This window comes from Chenopodium quinoa, unplaced genomic scaffold (genome assembly GCF_001683475.1).
Source record: "Chenopodium quinoa cultivar QQ74 unplaced genomic scaffold, ASM168347v1, whole genome shotgun sequence".
Lineage (NCBI taxonomy): Eukaryota > Viridiplantae > Streptophyta > Magnoliopsida > Caryophyllales > Amaranthaceae > Chenopodium > Chenopodium quinoa.
This window is the reverse complement of record NW_018745617.1, coordinates 3,160,448-3,178,787: the sequence shown is the minus strand read 5'-3', so window position 1 is coordinate 3,178,787 and position 18,340 is coordinate 3,160,448. Positions and strand designations below refer to the sequence as shown.

The 18,340-nt window shown below is 35.6% G+C and overlaps 1 protein-coding gene across 19 annotated transcripts; it reads left to right on the top strand.

Moving 5' to 3' along the window:
- Positions 1-5,278: 5,278 nt before the first annotated feature.
- Positions 5,279-16,558, top strand: LOC110716606. 19 transcript variants are annotated; one of them, XR_002510527.1, is made up of 12 exons: positions 5,299-5,784; positions 6,663-6,757; positions 9,746-9,833; positions 9,925-10,947; positions 11,053-11,316; positions 11,393-12,054; positions 12,144-12,368; positions 12,445-12,540; positions 12,627-12,746; positions 12,891-13,228; positions 14,513-14,519; positions 16,519-16,551. XR_002510527.1 is itself a non-coding variant. In XM_021895244.1 (11 exons), exons 7-11 carry the CDS (start codon positions 12,037-12,039, stop codon positions 13,131-13,133), a joined length of 702 nt encoding a protein of 233 aa, XP_021750936.1. In that variant the 5' UTR covers positions 5,299-5,784; positions 6,663-6,757; positions 9,746-9,833; positions 9,925-10,500; positions 10,880-10,947; positions 11,053-11,316; positions 11,393-12,036; the 3' UTR covers positions 13,134-13,515. The 19 variants fall into 19 exon arrangements, 15 of the variants coding, with proteins under 15 accessions (XP_021750930.1, XP_021750944.1, XP_021750945.1 ...); XR_002510528.1 differs by lacking the exon at positions 14,513-14,519 and having other exon boundaries at positions 16,519-16,558; XR_002510526.1 differs by lacking the exons at positions 14,513-14,519; positions 16,519-16,551 and adding an exon at positions 14,285-14,449.
- The last annotated feature ends 1,782 nt before the right edge of the window (positions 16,559-18,340 follow it).

The following is an 18,340-nucleotide window of genomic DNA, read 5'->3' as shown; positions in this document are numbered from 1 at the left end:
GAGGAACGTCTAAAGAGAGAGGAGGGTCAAGGTGAGACACGAGGCAAGAAATCGCTTGATTTTTTTATGTTGGTGTAGATCTAGTTGCTGAAATTGGCAAGGAGAGTGTCGTGGCCCAAAAAAAACCCAAATCTAAGACGACAAGGCCACCCCCCAAGATTCGTGCTAAGAGGAAGGCGCTGGTTGCTCTGAGGAGGATGCGTGGGCTTCCTAACCATGAGTTCATTGTCCTCTCATCTGATTAAAGAGCCTGAAATGGAGTAGGGTTCATCTCCTCCTTCAAGGAAGCCTGAATATGCTTCTTGTTCTGACCCTGTTCTGAAGCACTATGTGATGCGGCTAAACCCTAAGGTTCAACCCTCTGATCGAGTGACTGCTTGCGTAACGATTCTTAACCCTAACTTATTTAATTTTTATTATTGACTCCCTTTAATTTGATGTTTGTGACTGTATGTGGATTGTTTGCTATGATTTACTGCTTCTGATTTGGGCTTGTTGGTTGGTGGCTTACTTTAATGGTTGTGTATGGATTAACTTGTTGGTTGATGCCTTATGTGAGTCCCTTATCTTGTGATATACTGGTTTTAATTTTGTTGATTATTATTGATTAATGGTCGAATAAATTATGGTGATGATTTTGGTTGCCTGGAGCATGCTGGATTATATTGTTTGATTATGTTGTTTATTATTATCTTCTGATTTACTGCTTCTGATTTGGAGCATGCTGGAATATATTCTTTGGTTGGCTGGAGCTTCTGATTTTATTTGATTATGTTGTTGGATTCTGTTGATGGTTGATGGATCATATGGTTTGATTTATGTTTGGTTGATGTTGTATTCATAACTTATGCCCTTTTTGGGAATTTGATTGTTAAATGATGAGGCTAAATAATGGTTAATTGTGTCACCTTTGGAGGTTTGATGTGTATACTGCTCTCAATGATCATTGTTGTAGAGAACATTGTGTGTTGGAGTCCCCTTAATGTGCATTCTTAAGTGGTCAGTAGGGAGTCCCCCGGTTATGTCACTATATTGTTCACATGAAATCCAAATGATAAAGGGACTCCAATGAATTACTCTTTGAACAGGGGTTTTGCTCCAACAATCACTTTACATTTGATTGTTGTTGAGGTAACCTTGTTTGAAGAGTTGTATTAAAAAAACATAGTATTCCTCTAATGGGTTAATAAGCAGAAGTGCCTTTGACAATTTCATTTCATTCAAAATATGGCTACAAAAAACCTCTTACATGTGAATTAGAACTTACACATCAATACATTTGATATTTGGCTGATTCCCTAACATACAAAATACACCTACCCACCTACCCACCTATTCATTGAGACTTAAATAGAAAAAATAAAAAAAAGGGAAAAAAATTGAAATAAAGACTCTTAAGTGGTTATGTGTGGCAGTATTTGTAGATGTTCTGATTTGCTTTGTACCCTCATGTAATTAGTTTGCATCCACCTCCATTTCTTCTTCTGCTTCATGATTTCCTTAGGGTGCTGACCTGAACGTTGTGTTGAGATATTCCACAGCTTCCATGACTATACTCTTGTCAACTAGAATCTGATTTGGCAGAATGCCAAGATTCTCAAGTTTTTTCTTGTTCATGTGGGGAATTTTTTTACTTGTTCCCACCTTGTGCCTTGAGTATTTTGATCATGCATCACTATAATGTCACCTAAATGTACTTTGTTTACTTCTGTTTTGAATGTGTTATAAGAATCAATAACTTTTTCAAATAGCTCATCTAGATTTTTAGGAAATGATTGATATTGCAAAGACTGAATTGATCTGAATAAACCTAAGTCCAATACATTCAAATCAGGTGATTGTGCTGGTTGAAACACAAATTGAATGTTGAACCCATTTGCTTGTGTAGCTGCAATAAACTGCTCATCTCTTGGAATTTGATGTGGCCTTGCATTATCCCATTGTATGACCACATTTTTGGGCAAACTTTCAGGCCAACTTGCTATAATTGCTGGAATAACCTTATTTAATAACATCTCTCTGATTACATCTTTGTTAACATTTTGGAGTGCCTTAGTGACCATTGTGCATGCTGCTTTGTTTTTACTTGATTTCTTTGCCCTTTTTTGGACTATGAATGGGAATATCCGATACTTCCCACCATATAGGAGTTCCCCAATTCTACCATATAGAGGCTTCCCAATAATTTCCATGAACATAGCCTTTAACTTAAACCTTCTTGATTGTTGTGCCATGTATGGATCTTCCTCACTTGGTAAGAGATAAAATCTGCTCTTATCAGAATTGAGGTAGTACCATTTCTCATCAATGTGAATGACATCCTATATGTCATCAAAAGTGGGGTCCTCTGATCTTGATTTTGAATTGGGTTGATAAGAGACAAAACCCATTTCATTCATGCAACCTTATGATATGATGTTAGTGATGGTCATGCAACCTTATGATATGATGTCAGTGCTGGCTTGTTGCTTGTTGTGTGTTTTCTCAGCCTTACCTTTTTCTTCAAATAATGAAGAGTGACATGTGAAATCTTGAGTGCTGCAGCATATGATCTTTCTATCTGCCTTAAATATAGAGGGACTGACTGTAGGAATTCATAAGAAAATTCTCTTTGCGTTGGACATGTCCTCCCTATCTTTTTGGTCCTAACATCAATCAAATTCCTTCGTGCCATCTATTTTTTTATATCTGTGAAAATTCTTGTGATTGTTGACTTGTGAACTTTGAATTTCACTGATAATTGTTTCTTGTAGCCTCTTGGTAATTTCCCTTCTTGCATTTTAAGTAGTATTGCGTCTACTATCTCCCTATTTTGTTGCATGGTGAGTTGTTTTCTGTTTGGTTGGACATCATCTTGTTCAGATGATGCATGTGTCTTCTTGTTCTGTTTGTGTGTTGTTGCATTGTCATCACTTACATCTTCTTCTTCTTCCTCTTATTGCATATTCACATTATCTGAATTGTATTGCTCATAGTCTTGATCAAAGTACAATTCTGCCATTTCTTCCTCTGTGATTAAATGATCAACATCGAAAAACAAATCTTCATCTATTTCTGCCATGTCTTCAGTCTGCTTTTTTTTCAGACTGCTATAGATGATGTAGGGGTGGCTGATGAAGGTTTTGAGGAGATGAAGTTGCCCTACAGTGTATGCAAGGATGATTATCAAGACTAATGATGTGTAGCACTAATTTTAGATTAGGTGTAATTTTTGGGTTAATTTGGGATAATTTGGTGTAATTAGTGCTAACTTTTGGCTGAATATTTCCATCTTTTGAAAAACTATGGTGTTGTAATTAATGAACAACATTGAATGTTGTTTGAATTGTGGAGGCTACTATTTATAAGCCTCTTTAATGTTGAATGGTTGGTTAAATGTTTAAATCTTGGTTGTGTTTTTTTTTAAAGTGAGAGGGAACTTTAAAATCTCTAAATTCGAATTTTTGGGTGATTTTTTTTTTTTTTTTTTTGGGGGGGGGGGATCAAAGCCCTCCAAAAAAAATCAGAATTCCCCACTAAAATTGCAGGGGGGTCCTAGTTTCTCTCTCCACTCCTTTTAATGAACTCCCTTATCTTTCTCTAATCTTTGCCCCCTATCTTTTGCATTGGTATCCGTTATGTGCACCAAAGTTGCACATAACTATTAACGGAGGTAGTATATTATTTATTACACCTCACAATATACAAACACACATTCATCTTAGGCTGTGTTTAGTTCCTTATATAATGACCTTATTACATACACCAAATTTTATATTAGAAAAATTAAATTCAAATTGTCATTAGTATCGTTTTGTGTAGTGTAGGTTTATTTTTTCCAGCTAAATTTTCTTAATTTCACAATGAAAAATTAATGAAAACTACAAATGAGTGTAAGAACATTCACATTAATAAATATATATATACACATTTATACACACATATATATATACATTTATATACATATATATATATATATATATATATATATATATATATATATATATATATATATATATATATATATGTATGTATGTATAATATTGTGAAACTTAAGATTAGTATACATATAATATGAAACTTTAGTCAGATAAAGAAAAAAGATTTGATCAGAAAAAAGTAAATTCAAATCAAATAAACAAGAATTAATAAGGTGAACTAAGCAACATAACATTACACTCTCTCTCTCTCTCTCTCTCTCTCTCTCTCTCTCTATTTATCCACTTTTTTTTTAACTTCCCATTTTCTTCACATACTCTTTCATACTTAAGGTATATTTTTATTCATACACTTCGAAAAGAATGGTGTCCTTCGAACAAGTGTATTATTCCAATAGAGGGTTCAGGATTAATTACGGAGATAACTATTCAGTGAAGTCAAGTGATCGGAGCGGCCATGTCTGATCAATGAGATCAATTATATTAATCTCACAACTTTCCTTTGTCTGAACCCAACGGGTCACACCTAAGCGTGCAATCAAACTAAGGCGATGAATTAAGCCAAAGGCCTTAATTCATCAAACAAGAGGATACGTACTCCAACGTCAGATTTCGAGCTTAGAGCGTCGAAGCTGAACATCGAGTTAAATTCTAGCAATCAATGAGGCGTATAGAATTGAACTCGACGTAAAAATAAGTCAAACAACAATTAAAAAGTCAAAGTACATATCCCTAGTGTCACGGCGTGGGATTTTGGGCCCTGAAATGTGAGGCGCGATCTAGCCTTTTGGCGGCAAGAATGCTAGCCTTGTGCGGAAGAATGACTTGTGGGCACAAAGCAACACAAGTGGGCAATTAAATCTCAAGAGAACTCACGTCTTTTTGGGAGACGGAGTGCGGGTGGTTGGGGCTTGTGATGATTGATATTTTAAGGCGGGCACAAGCGGGTCCGAACCACTAGTTCTTAGTGCATCAAGTTGGTGTGGAGGAGAGCTAATATGAAAGTAAGACACAATATCTATAAAGGTATAACAACAAACAAGCATAAAAGCAAGGACACACTTGGTAGAAGGTTTCAGATTTTGTTCAATCATTCACCCTCTGTTCGAATCCCTAGTGAACATTGCAGTAACCACTACAAGAAAACCCATTTTTGGCTACAACTCTTTAGCAACGACTTAATTATTGTTGCTAATATTAATTTTAACAACGACAATGTCGTTGCAATATATTCATTTTCATTTCCCTCCATCAAAACTTCAAGCGCGGGCCATGTGAAATTTTGAGACTGCTTTCCACAACGATAAGTGTCGTTGCAAAATATATCTTAATTTTTTACAACGACCATATTTGTTGCAAATCTTTCTAATAATTATTGGTAACAACTTTAATCGTTGCTAAATATACCGCTTTTAATTGTAACGACAATGTTGTTGCTGATATTTATGACTACAAACCTAAAAAGTACAAAAATAATAATAAAAAATTGATAAAACAAAAGAAATTTGTACTGTATATTTTACTTTCCCAAACCCAGAACCTTCTATCCTTCTTCTTCCCCGCCTAACCCTTATTTCATCCCGTCACCCCAAATTTTCTCCACTCCGAAATTCAAAGCAACTACAAAAATACCCAAAACAACTACAAATTAAGCTTACTAAAATTATCTATTATTTAACCTCAAAAAAAAATTATAAATTCTAAATAAATTACTTCTTAGCCCAAATTGCTTAAATCGTTTGGTGCGATATAATTTTGGGAGTTAGTGTTTGTCTAAAAAAAAGGAAATTCTTGTGGGTATGGATTTTGACATTAGCTAGCTTTGATGATTTCTTCTTGGTACTACTCTAATATCAAGTAACAAGAGGTTAGTTCTTTCTTTTAATTTTTTATTTTGTAGTCCTACAATCTCATAATGTTAAACTGTGACCTATTATTTGACAATTACGGTAAATTAATAAATTTGCTCTTTTTTTAAAAAAATTTTGTGGAAAAAATTAAGCTATTTGCTTGTAAATCTGAGTAACTGAGTTTAGGGGTAAACTATTGTGGAGTTGAATGTGATTTCTATCATATTTTTTGGGATATAATTTGGAGTATAAATTACATGTTACTATTTTAGTTAACATCTTTAGATACTCTTATTATAGTTTTGAAATAATTTATTAGATATCTTGCATGTATTAGTCAATTGAACAATTTTTTAATTAAGGACTAGGTTCGATCTAGTACTACTACAGTTTAGAAGAGGTGGGTTGATTATGTGACTGTCATATTTGAAAGCAATGTCAAAAGCAACTTTCTATTTAATTATTGTTTGTAAAGTTAATAGATTACTTGTTTACTACATTGAATGATAATGTATTAGTTTTAATTTAATGGCTTTATTCTTTTTTTTTTGCAAATAATTTCTGTGCAGTATTTACTTAGAGGTTGAGGTGTAGAACTAAGCCCATGTATGTCTTGTTATTGTTGTAATTGAGGTTTCTTTTAATTATTAAATTTTAAATGTGTATGTATATCTGTAAAATAAACTCACATATTCAATATTTTTGGGATTAACTATAGAAAAGTAGTATTTTATACGGTTAGAAAATAGCAAATTCGTCCATGTATCTAAAAAGGTTTCACTCACTAGATTTGATAGCAATTCAACTTAACCAAGATGAAAACTATTTTAATTAAAGTAGGCCACTTTAACAAGTTTTCTTGTTTGATTTTACATTACATTCTTTTCCTGTACAGAGACACATAATTAGTAGCTAGCTGATAGAAAATCGAAGTAACCAAAGGAGAAAACTTTTTGAGCTATAGCAGGCTATCTGGACGGTTTCTTGTTGGTAATACTCTTATCCTATTTCAAAGTTTTTTTTTTATAAATTTTTTTATTTTTTAATTTTAATATTCATATGGTTCAAGTCAAAGTTGTGATTGTTTTATATATTTTAAATTAAGGCATGTTAGTATAATTAGGATTGTTTGTCATTTAAATGGATACTTATGCTATATTTGTATGATTGTACATAAATTATATGTATGCTATTTCATTGAAATTTTAGAATTTTTTTATCTTATTTATATTAATGTGAATTTAGGGAATGGATTTTGATAAGGAATGGACGAAAATAAATGATCGTTCACTTGTCGAGTACATAAAGGGTGTAGATAATTTCTTGAACTTTGCCTTTTCTAATGTCATAGAGGATGATAATACTGCCACTATTAGGTGTCCTTGTGATAATTGTCGTAATTTAGTGTATAAAAAAAGGTGTGATGTGAGGTTTGATTTACTAAAGTCAGGAATGTATGAGTATTACACTATATGGGACCTTCATGGTGAAAAGGTAAGTAATTCTCCGAGTGGTAACATTAATGGTATGGAAGATGGAGATGGAAATGGAATGGAAAGTGATGATAGTGGAGTTCATATGTTAGAAGATGCATTTGGGGTACCTGGTATGCAGGGGGATCATCTAAATGACTATGATTTTAATGAAGAACCAACTGGAGATGCAGCAATGTTTTACCATCTTTTGAAAGAATATGAAGAGCCATTGACCTCTAATGGCACAACAATGTCAAAGTTGTCTTATATAGTAAAGCTGCTGCATTTGAAGGTTTTAAATAACTGGAGTGATAGCTCTTTTGATAGTTTACTAAAATTGCAAGGGGAAGCATGGGGAACTAACCTTCCTGATTCATATTATGAGGCAAAGAAATTGATTTCCAATTTGGGTCTTGAGTGTGTGAAGATTGATGCTTGTAAAAATGATTGTATTCTTTATTGGAAACAAAATGAACATCTAGATAAGTGTCCTACTTGTAGCTTACCTAGATACAAGAATGTTCCTAAAGGTGCTTGTAATGGAACGAAAAAAGTGCCACGCAAGGTGCTACGACACTTTCCATTGAAATCCAGATTACAAAGGTTATATATGTCAAGAAAGACCGCAAAAGATATGCGATGGCATAAAGAAGAAAGGGTGGATGATGAGGTAATGAGGCATCCAGCTGATTCTGCTGCATGGAAATCATTTGATGAGGAGTATACTTCATTCTCCAGAGATGCACACAATGTTAGACTTGGATTAGCTTGTGATGGTTTCCAACCTTTTGATAATTCTCAACATAGTATTTGGCCTGTTCTTCTTATTCCTTACAACTTACCTCCTTGGATATGTATGAAGCCTCATTCTTTCATCTTATCTCTACTCATTCCGGGAACCACGAGTCCCGGAAGAAATATTGATGTTTATCTTCAACCTTTAATTGAAGAACTGAAGGACCTTTGGGAGTTTGGAGTTGAAACTTATGACGCTTATTCTAAGCAACATTGTAATATGTATGCCATGGTTTTATGGACTATTAGTGACTTTCCTGCGTATGCTGATTTGTCGGGTTGGTGTACTAAAGGTCACTATGCTTGCCCATCCTGCCAGAAGGAAACCAAGCGCACTTCCTTGATGAGTAAAGGTTGTTATATGTGTCATCGTCGTTGGCTGCCTATTAATCATAAATGGAGAAAATATGCTAAATCATTTGATAATAAAAAAGAAAGAGGGCATGCACCTGTTCCGTTAACTGGTGATGAAATATTAAGTTGTTTTAATCGATTTGAGCAAGCAGCATTTGGTAAGGTTACTGGACAGAAAAGAAAATGGGATGCTTCAAATAGCTTATATGGTTTGCACAAAAAAAGCATTTTTTCCAACTACCGTACTGGAGAAAATTGCAAATTCGACACAACTTAGATGTCATGCATATCGAAAAAAATGTGTCTGATAATATTTTAAGCACTTTGATGAATATCAGAGGTAAGACAAAAGACACGGTAAAGGCTCGAATTGATTTGATGAAAATGGGTATTCGAGATGAGCTCCACCTTAGTTTGGATGGAGATAAAGTACGAGTTCCAGTAGCATCCTACACACTAAATTCAACTGCGAAAGCAACAATCTGTGAGATGTTTGCTGGAATTAAGTCACCTGATGGTTTCTTATCAAATATCTCACGTTGTGTCAGGGACAATGGAAAGAAAATATCTGGCATGAAGAGTCATGACCATCATGTTTTTATTAAGCAACTTCTTCCTCTTGTAACTCGTGGATTCCTGCCAAAGGAAGTTTATGAGCCTTTAGTTGAGCTTAGCTCTTTTTTTCGAAACCTTTGCTCAAAAAATATAACAATAAAGGAACTGGACACCCTCGAAGCACAAATTCCTTACACATTGTGCAAGCTCGAGATGATTTTCCCTCCTGCTTTTTTTGATGTGATGGTGCATTTGGTGGTTCACTTAGCTGCTGAGCAAAGATCGGAGGGCCTGTCCGGTATCGATGGATGTACCCAGTTGAAAGGTAGGACATCTATTTGATTTTTTAGAAATTTATTTCTTTCTATATATAGACTCAATTTTCATTTGTAATTATAATTGCAGATATCTTGGAACTTTAAAGAAGTACATTCGAAACAGAGCACATCCAGAGGGCTGCATTGCAGAAGGCTATCTTGTAGACGAGTGTCTAACATTTTGCTCAAGATATATGAGTGATATTGACACTAAATTCAATAGGAAAGGGAGAAATGATGATGACACTTTGAATGATGTTACTTTGAGAAACAAGTTAGATATTTTCAGACCCCTTGGTCATGCACTCGGAGAAGGGGCACCGCGACATCTTAGCTTTGAAGAATGTGATCAAATCCATTTGTACAATCTACTAAACTGCGATGAGCTTTATTGATTTTGTTAATTAAGTGTTGAAAATAGTCATTTTAATCTGTAAATTTTTATATTTGATTATTTACATTATATTATATATTTTTTCCAGCGAACACAAATTAATGTTGGAGAGAGAAAATCCAAGAAATGTGGAACGAAGACACAAGATGCAATTTGCAACTTGGATTCATGATCGTGTAAGAGTTCATTCATAGAGAATATAATTAATTTTTCATATCTAATGCATGATAATTTTTAACCTGGTATTCTTATTTTTTTTTCAAATAGGTGCGTAAACTCTATGAAGAAGGGAACATTGATGAAGACATATATAATTTAGTTTGTTTTCCTTCTAGAGTTGTGAGGCGCTATGCTGCTTATATAGTTAACGGTTTTCGGTTTCATACACATGATAGGTGTGAGAATAGGAAAACTCAAAATAGTGGAGTTATGGTACGTGGAGATGATATTTCAGACAAAAAATATTATGGTGTGTTAAAAGACATCTTTGAGGTTTCGTATCTGGGTGGGAATCGTACGTTTGTTTTTAAATGTGCATGGTTTGATGTACAACACCTTGGAAAAGGATACAAAGTGGATGATCATGGACTGATAAGTGTAAATAAAAGGGGTTCTTTGAAAACAAAAGAAGTGTACGTTTTAGAATCACAAGTTGAACAAGTATTCTACGTACAAGATCCGAAAAATGAGGATTGGCAGTTTGTTATCGAAAACCCAACCCAGAGATCTTTATGATATGCCAAACAATGATAAGAATGACCAAGGTGGTGTAGATGTGGACGCATATCAGCAGGTTGATGTAAATCAAGTTGAATGCCAAAGCTTCAGGACTGGGAATGATAGGTTTCTTATAAATTCATTAGCAACAAATACTTTTGTGGTTGAGAGAGAACCTAGTGTTCTAAATTTAGTTAGAAAAGTGATTGAGGAAATTGGTAAAGATGATGACTTTATCAATGATGGTGATATTGAAGTTTTAGAAGATACAAGTGAAGAGGAAGAGTTTAGTTCGAAGTCATCATAAGAGTAAAATTGAATATGTTATCTTTCTCTCTTTTTTTTTTCAGTGTATGAAATTTGCTTTTTTGTCGTATATACGTTAATATTATACTTACGTCATGTGTATACCACTATAAGTTTACAGATTTCTATTAGTTATTGGATGGAGTTTTGTATAGAATGTATTCTAAACTAATGTTATTACGTGTTTATGCAAAAATAGGAAATTATAAAGAATGGTTGGGAGAGGTGGTGGAAAAAATGTGTGTAATCGAAAACAAGATGGAAAAGGTAAATGGTTTACTTTGAAATTGTATTATCATTAGGTTTGATGCATTATTTTCTTCATTGTTTATTTTTTCATTATTCTAATTACATTGATTATAAATTAAACAGGAAGTAATCTTTACTCAAATGTGGTAGGAGAACATGTGAGATCCTCAAATTTGGTACAAAATGGTGGCAATTATAATGTACCAAGAAGGTCAATGAACTCTTCAAATCAAATTCAAAGTATGGGGAATTGTGACTTACCTAACCAAAATGCCTTGGGATCCTTGAATCATTTAGAGCATTGTCAAACACATGATGATAACATGATTTCCAATGAAAATCAAATTCAAAATGAGTCAGAGGGGTGTATTTCACCACATGTTCGAGGTATAATTAAAAAATTGTTGCTATACTGTGCTATTATGTTTTCATGTCTTTTAATAACTTTATTTTATAAATAAAGCTGGTACGACAAGCAAAAGGAAAAGAAAGACCAATTTAGTAGGAAGGATGAACATGACTTTGGAAGCAACAAATGCTCTGGATCCACCTATTAGAAGGGACGAAGAAAATAGAGGATTTGGTGAAAATTCTAATCGTTGGCAAGTAGGGAATAATGGTTCGATACACTCAGTTGTTAATGGAGAAACTACACGAGATGGCGAAGGTAAAATAAACATATTATTGTGAGAAAGTTTTCTCTTTTTTAGCTTTCTTACTAGCTACAAATAATATTTACGTTGTAAAGTTTTTGATAAAAATCAACCTGTATAAACGAAAAGTAAACTTGAAAATACGGTAATCTGACATTCATGTAAATCTGACCAAATATTTTGAGTGGAACATGTGATTTGAATTGCAAAACATGGTAATAGCGACAAGCAAGGTGAAGCAAAGAGGCGAAAGGGGAAAGTACAAAAGCTATGTAGTAGATATGAAAATCAAAGGGAAAAAATCCAAATTACAAGTGTACATTCCAGATGACATTGACCGGGCTATCGGTGAAAATGCCCATTGTTTTTGAATGAGTGTGGTCGTGTCGTGAGGACAAGGGCTCCATTGAATGTGAAGAGTTGGAAAGAAGCTTTTGGACTAGCTGGTGATGTGATGTGGAAGGAAATTGAGGTATTTTGTTCTTTATTGAACCATGTTATGTATGAACAAAGACCTTGTCTTATTATTTCATTTCTTATGATTAGTTTATATTTTTGTAGGAAAAGTTTCAAGTTAAAGAAGGTAGTTCCTACATTAAGATGCAAGCTTTTGCCATCGAAACTATGCAACGTCTTTATAGGTTATGGAAATCTCGATTGCACAACTATTATAAGAATGGAGGTTGTGGACAAAATGATGAGGAGCGCTTAAAAAATCCTCCACCAGATTTACCTCAAAATCAATGGAAACATTGTGTGGAACGATTTAGCTCTGAACCTGTTAAGGTAAAAACTATACTATGTCATGTAAATAAAATTTATATTATTTTGTCGCTTCATCTTAATTGTAATGAACATGTAGGCAATGAGTGAAAGAAATTCAAGAAATCGTCTTTCTGTGAAAAGAACTAAGCACACTACTGGCAACAATTCATTTGCAGAAGCTGAACATGTATTGGTAAATATTTAACCTGACCACTAATAATATACGACTTTATTTACTTAATCCCAAATCTTGGTTAAACTGAAGTATTTTTGTTTTAGACTTGTGAAAACAATGGTGTAAAACCATCAGCTGATGTGATTTGGCTTTTCGAGCACACAACAAAAAATAAGGAAGGACAACTTCAGTGGGCTGATGATTCTCGCTCTAAGGAAATTTATGTAAGTGCAATTTAAAAGAGTTATTTACAGCATGTATTAGTTGGTACTTGCTACAAATATATTGTTTTTATGATACCATTCTTGAAACCAACAACAAATCTTATTAATAATTATATTTACTTCAACAATTGATGCACATTTTAGGACCAATTAAAAGTTGTAGTTGCTACTCATGGGGAGTCGATGACTCAAGAGGAGATTCTTTTGGATGTTTTGAAACCCAGATCTGGTTACTTTCGTGGGAAAGGTACAGCCTTACGTGGTTATAGTAAGGGAACTAGAAAACACCTTGAGCAGCAAAAGAAGATTCAAGAGCAAGATGAAAGGATAAAAGAGTTAGAAGAGACTCAAGAACAAACAAAAAAAACAGCTACAAGAGACAGTTGAAGCAACATCAAGGCAACTAGAACAACAAAAGCTTGATATGCAACGTGCAATGGATGCAATGAAGGAAGAATTATTGCGAGAATTTTTAAACAAAGGTACATGCTAAAATCTATTTCAAAAATGATGTCATAGACCATTTACTTGGAGATAATAATTATATCTTTTATAAAATTTTTACCTGACAATTAAAATTAATTTAATTTTGATTTCAAGGTACTGTTTTTTTTTTCCCCTTATTGTCCTTAGATTTTATAAGTTCTTTTAGACTCCATCACATTTATAAGGATGTTTGAAATAGCACATGATTAATCTTAAATATCTCTTTATAATCATATTATGTATTATGAAATATGTAGTTGTAGACACCTAAAAATGTCTCCCCAAAACCAAACCTGATGATGAACAACCTTTCACCGCCACTATTGGTCGGGTTTAGTATTTAATCCTGAGAGTGCTTAAAAAATCGTATTTTATTAAATTCATAATTTTGAACAGTCCATGAATTAGTCTTGATGTTTAGTAAAAGCATAGTTTTAATTTCAGCCCAAACTTATTAATTAATTCTAGCCCAAACCTTTTTTATTTTATTGTTTTATTATTTATTTTTGGCCCAAACCCTTTATTTATTTTTATTTAATTATTTTCTTATTTTAGCCCGAATAATAAAAAGTCAGAAAAGGCCCGAAATTATCAATCGGCACTTAAAATGCCGAAGGAAATTAGGGTTAAAAATGTATTTCGACGGAAAAACAGGCAGGAATTTCCCGCGCCACGGCAGGTACTTATCGTGTCACAGGAATCCTTCCCGTCTGACGGTGGGATTTCCCGTGACACGGGAGGTCTGCCGTGACACGGGACATTCCATGTCTTTTCCGCGTAAACCCTTGACGCGTTTTCTATCCCGTTTTCTGAAAATTTCCCGCGTCACGCCAAAAGTGTACCGTGTCACGGGAAAGAGTGTCGTCTGACGGTGGAGCTTCTCGTGTCACAGTACAGTTTGACCATGTCACGGGATACTTTTTTAGGGTTTTTATCATTTTAGGGTTTCGTGTGCTCCCTTAGCGCATTTTCCCTATAAATACCCCCCTCATTTCTGATGAACGGGGCACTGAGTAATTCTCTGATTTTATTTTCTCTCTTCTATGCTTTAGCCTAAACACTAGCCTACCCTTTTCTACTTCAAAATTCCTTCTTCAAGTACTCAAAGGAGTCCATACTTCACTCGTGGTTCCATCCTTAAGCCTAGGCGTGAAAGGTAGAATTGTTTAAGGGTTTGGCCCCAAACTTAACTATACTTTATTTAATTTAATTTAATTATTACTTTATTATTTCCTTGAAGTTACTAACTCGTTTATTATTTTGTATTTGCAAACAAACAGAATCAAAGTAAGGATTATGCTCCTTTTGTTTTTATTATTTTTCTAACGATTTTATGTTATTGGAATTGTGATTAAATTGGTTTTAATATTAATGTTATTCTATTATTTTTATGATCACTATATTGCATGTTTAAAGGGAATATGTAATTGAAAATCACGCCTAATAAGATAATTTGGACAACCGGTTTAGGATCCCTTTTAATCTTGTTATTAATTGAAGTGATCACCAATATTTTAGAATTATGTGTGCATTAATATTAAACCAATTTAGTTAAGTAATAGTTTGGAGCGAATTGAATTATTGTTTGTATGCCTTTGAGATCACAAGAATGCTTTTCAATATAAGAATCGAGTAGAGGCCAATACGGGCGAATGTGACTCCATGACTCACTTCGTACCATCATCCCCGATCCTCCTTTCGTGGTTCCGAACCATATGGAGTTAGTAATCTCATGGATTATGAATGGGGTGTAACCTTCACGGGTCAATCGTTGTTGCCTTCGTTGTCCCTTATCGCGGTTGCCTTTTATGATCCATGAACGGTTTACAAGTTCCTTAAAAACTTGTTGGCGGCTCCCTACTTTATTTGTCCCTAATCGTATTATGCCAATTCCCACTTCCTATGAGTGCCAAGCATATTCACAACATGCTTTTTACGTAGGCGCACTTCGAGCGACGCTTACAATTTGGCGACTCCACTGGGGAGGATTCTTAATTATTTATCGATTTGAGTGATCGGTATTTAATTAAGATGAGTGGATGAGACTTGAAAGATTCTTGAAAAAATATTCCTGTGATTAATTTGGCATTTTTACATCTGCATAGACGTTTTAACGTCGCATTCGGGTATGTCCCGTAGGAAAAATTGGATAACTTGGTTGCGCGCGAAGGAAAACAGGGAACCAGTCAGATTTTCTGACTGTCGTGCCACGGAAAAATCTGCCGTGTCACGGTACAGTGCACCGTCTGTCAGTGCACAGTACCGTGACACGGGAATTTTTTCTGTGTCACGGCAGTCCTAAAATCAGTCCGGTGGTTTATTTTCTTTCCTCACAGTCGACTTCCTTCGATTTTTTTGAAAAAACGTATGTGTTCTACATGCGTCTTAGCCCCGGGGGATTTAAGCTCTATCAACCCAAAAACTCTTGTGGCAATAAGGGTTCATCCGAGTTATTAAATCCACCCAAACCATGGAGTCGAGTTTGATTTCATCACGAACTCGCGGAGCCGCCCGTTGGCATACACCCTCAAGGGAGGCTTCCTTGCTAACGCGTCCAAACTCTTAACCATGGTACCCTTTTGACACCCAAAGGTTGACCAATAGTTGAACATAGATCTTGACTCTAGGTTGCAAACTTTTTTTACATCATCGTGCCTAAATGCTATGTGGCTGTTTGGTGCTAACCTTCATGTGCTTGCTCTTTTTTTTAACCCATGACCGAGGGTTTTTATTCTCACATAGTAATTAGCACGGACCTAAGATCGGTTAAAATCTGGAAAAATCACAAAACTGACCTGGAACTGCACACCGTGTCACGACATTTTCTGCCGTGCCACGGTGAACAGTGTCGTGACACGGGGCTGTCTGCCGTCTGACGGTAGACTGCACCGTGTCACGACAATCTGTACCGTGACACAGTGCCCAGGAAAGTGTCTTGTCAGTCCTTTTTTCGATTTTTGTGCAAATGCTGTGTCCAGTTTTGTGTCGTGTCTAGCTATATAGTTAAAACACGCGTCTATAACCTCACTTAATCACTCACATATCGTGTTCACACACATTTTTTTAGTCGTGCGCCATTTTTTTTACCGTATTTTGGGGAAGTCTCGTTTTTGTGTCGTTTTTTCGGAGTAAGTCGGATGGTATCCTCCCATGTATTTTTTTTTTTTAAAAAAATAATGATAAGTAGAGTTTCAAAATTATAGATGTTTAATAAAAAAAAAAGTTTTTTTCGGATGGGTCAAGGTTAAGTTTGGTCATTAAAGGTGTGTTTGTTTTGGTGTCACAGCACTTGGTCAAGAAGCGGGGGTAGATTGTTACGGTTAGAGTCCATACCTCAACAACCTATTATACCAAAGAGGCGTACAAGGAAACTACCTCAATCATCTCCACAAGATTCATCTCCAGTCTACTTTCAACCAATGGCCACTAAAGAAGACATTGAGAACCTCAACAGGACAATTGAAATATTGTCTGACATGATGCAGACACTCACCACTAGAGTCAGCACTGTAGAACAAGACAATCAAAACAATGTCACTACTGCCGCAATGGACAAGATTAAGGAACAGATGAGAAAGATTTCTGAAGAGTTCACTTATGTGGAACAACCTGTCACTTCTTCGTCCATAAGAGAGAAGCTTCCTGAGAAGTTTTCCACTGCTGACATCCCCAAATTCAAGCCTACTGATAATCCTCTTTTCCACTTGAAGGCTTTTTCTGCAACTATGGCTCTTAAGGGAGTAGATGTGACACTCTTCCCTACGGTGTTCCCTCTTTCCTTAGAGCATGCCTGTCAACCGTGGTTCTATTCTTTGGAATCCAAGCATGTCGCGACCTGGGAGGATGTTGCTGGAAGCTTTATGAATCGTTACAAGTGTAACATCCAAGCCAAGACTTCTGAACGTGAACTCTCCATTCTCAAACAGAAAGAGAATGAAGGCTTCACCACTTACTTAAGCAGGTGGAGGGAAACAACTGCGCTCCTGGTGGATCCCCCCAAGGAGAAAGAAATGGTTCGCTTGTTCATTGCCAATCTGACTCATAAGTACAAGCAACACTTGAAGTTTCTGCCTCTGAGTACCTTTGAAGCTGTATACGATATTGGAATCAATATCGAAGATGAACTGATGAAGTCTGTTGGTAGCAACAATAGCAACATCACTTGGAAAAGCAAGAAGAATGACACTCCTTCTTCTTCGTCTTCTAAGCCCAATAATGCTACCAATAATATCAATATTAATGATGTGCTGACCTTAATGCTCCTCCCCAAAGATTTCAAAGGAAAAGGAGGGTTTAGATGCCTTTGGGAATGACTTATGATGCTGCTTATGACCGTTTGCATGGTCAAGGACTGATTATGCCAATCGGACCATTTCCAGAACCTCGGCCAGAGAATAGGACTGCTAGCTATGACCCCAATGCTTGTTGCAATTTTCATCAAGGCAAGGGTCATAATACTGAGAAGTGTTGGAGGCTGAAGGATGCAATCCAAGACCTGATCGATGCTAATCAACTTCCTGTCCCTCCAGGGGGCAAGAAGCCTAACATTCAAACAGGTCCTCTTTCTGATGCTTTGGCTATCATGGGAGATGAAGTCTCCTTTGACCCGTCGATACTCATTCAACCTGTGAATGAACCTCTGCCGGAAGTTGTATTTATCTCAAGTACTGAAGAAGTGAATGGAATTTGGGATAGTGATGATGAAGACGTCTATCTCAAGGATATAGCCTGTTCATCTCTTGGAACTAGTGAAGACGTTTGGGGGGACTTTGAGGTCAAGGTTCTCACCAGAAGTGGACGGTTGCAACAACCTAATCCACCTCCACCACAATCACATCCGATAGTTGATCCCATCGATCCTGTGAACAGCGATGTGGTCAAACAACTGCAAAAGACCAAGGTGAAGATGAATGTATGGAAGCTTTTGGCCACTTCCCACGAGCATCAAAAGGCTGTGATGAATGCTCTGGTGAAGATAGGAGTTGATGATGACATGACTCCTCAAGGACTGGTCAACTTTCTCACTACTGGGTTTCCAAGTACTAGCAATGTGATTTCGTTTTCTGATAAGGATCTGCCCCCGGAAGAGGATCAACATAATAAGGCCT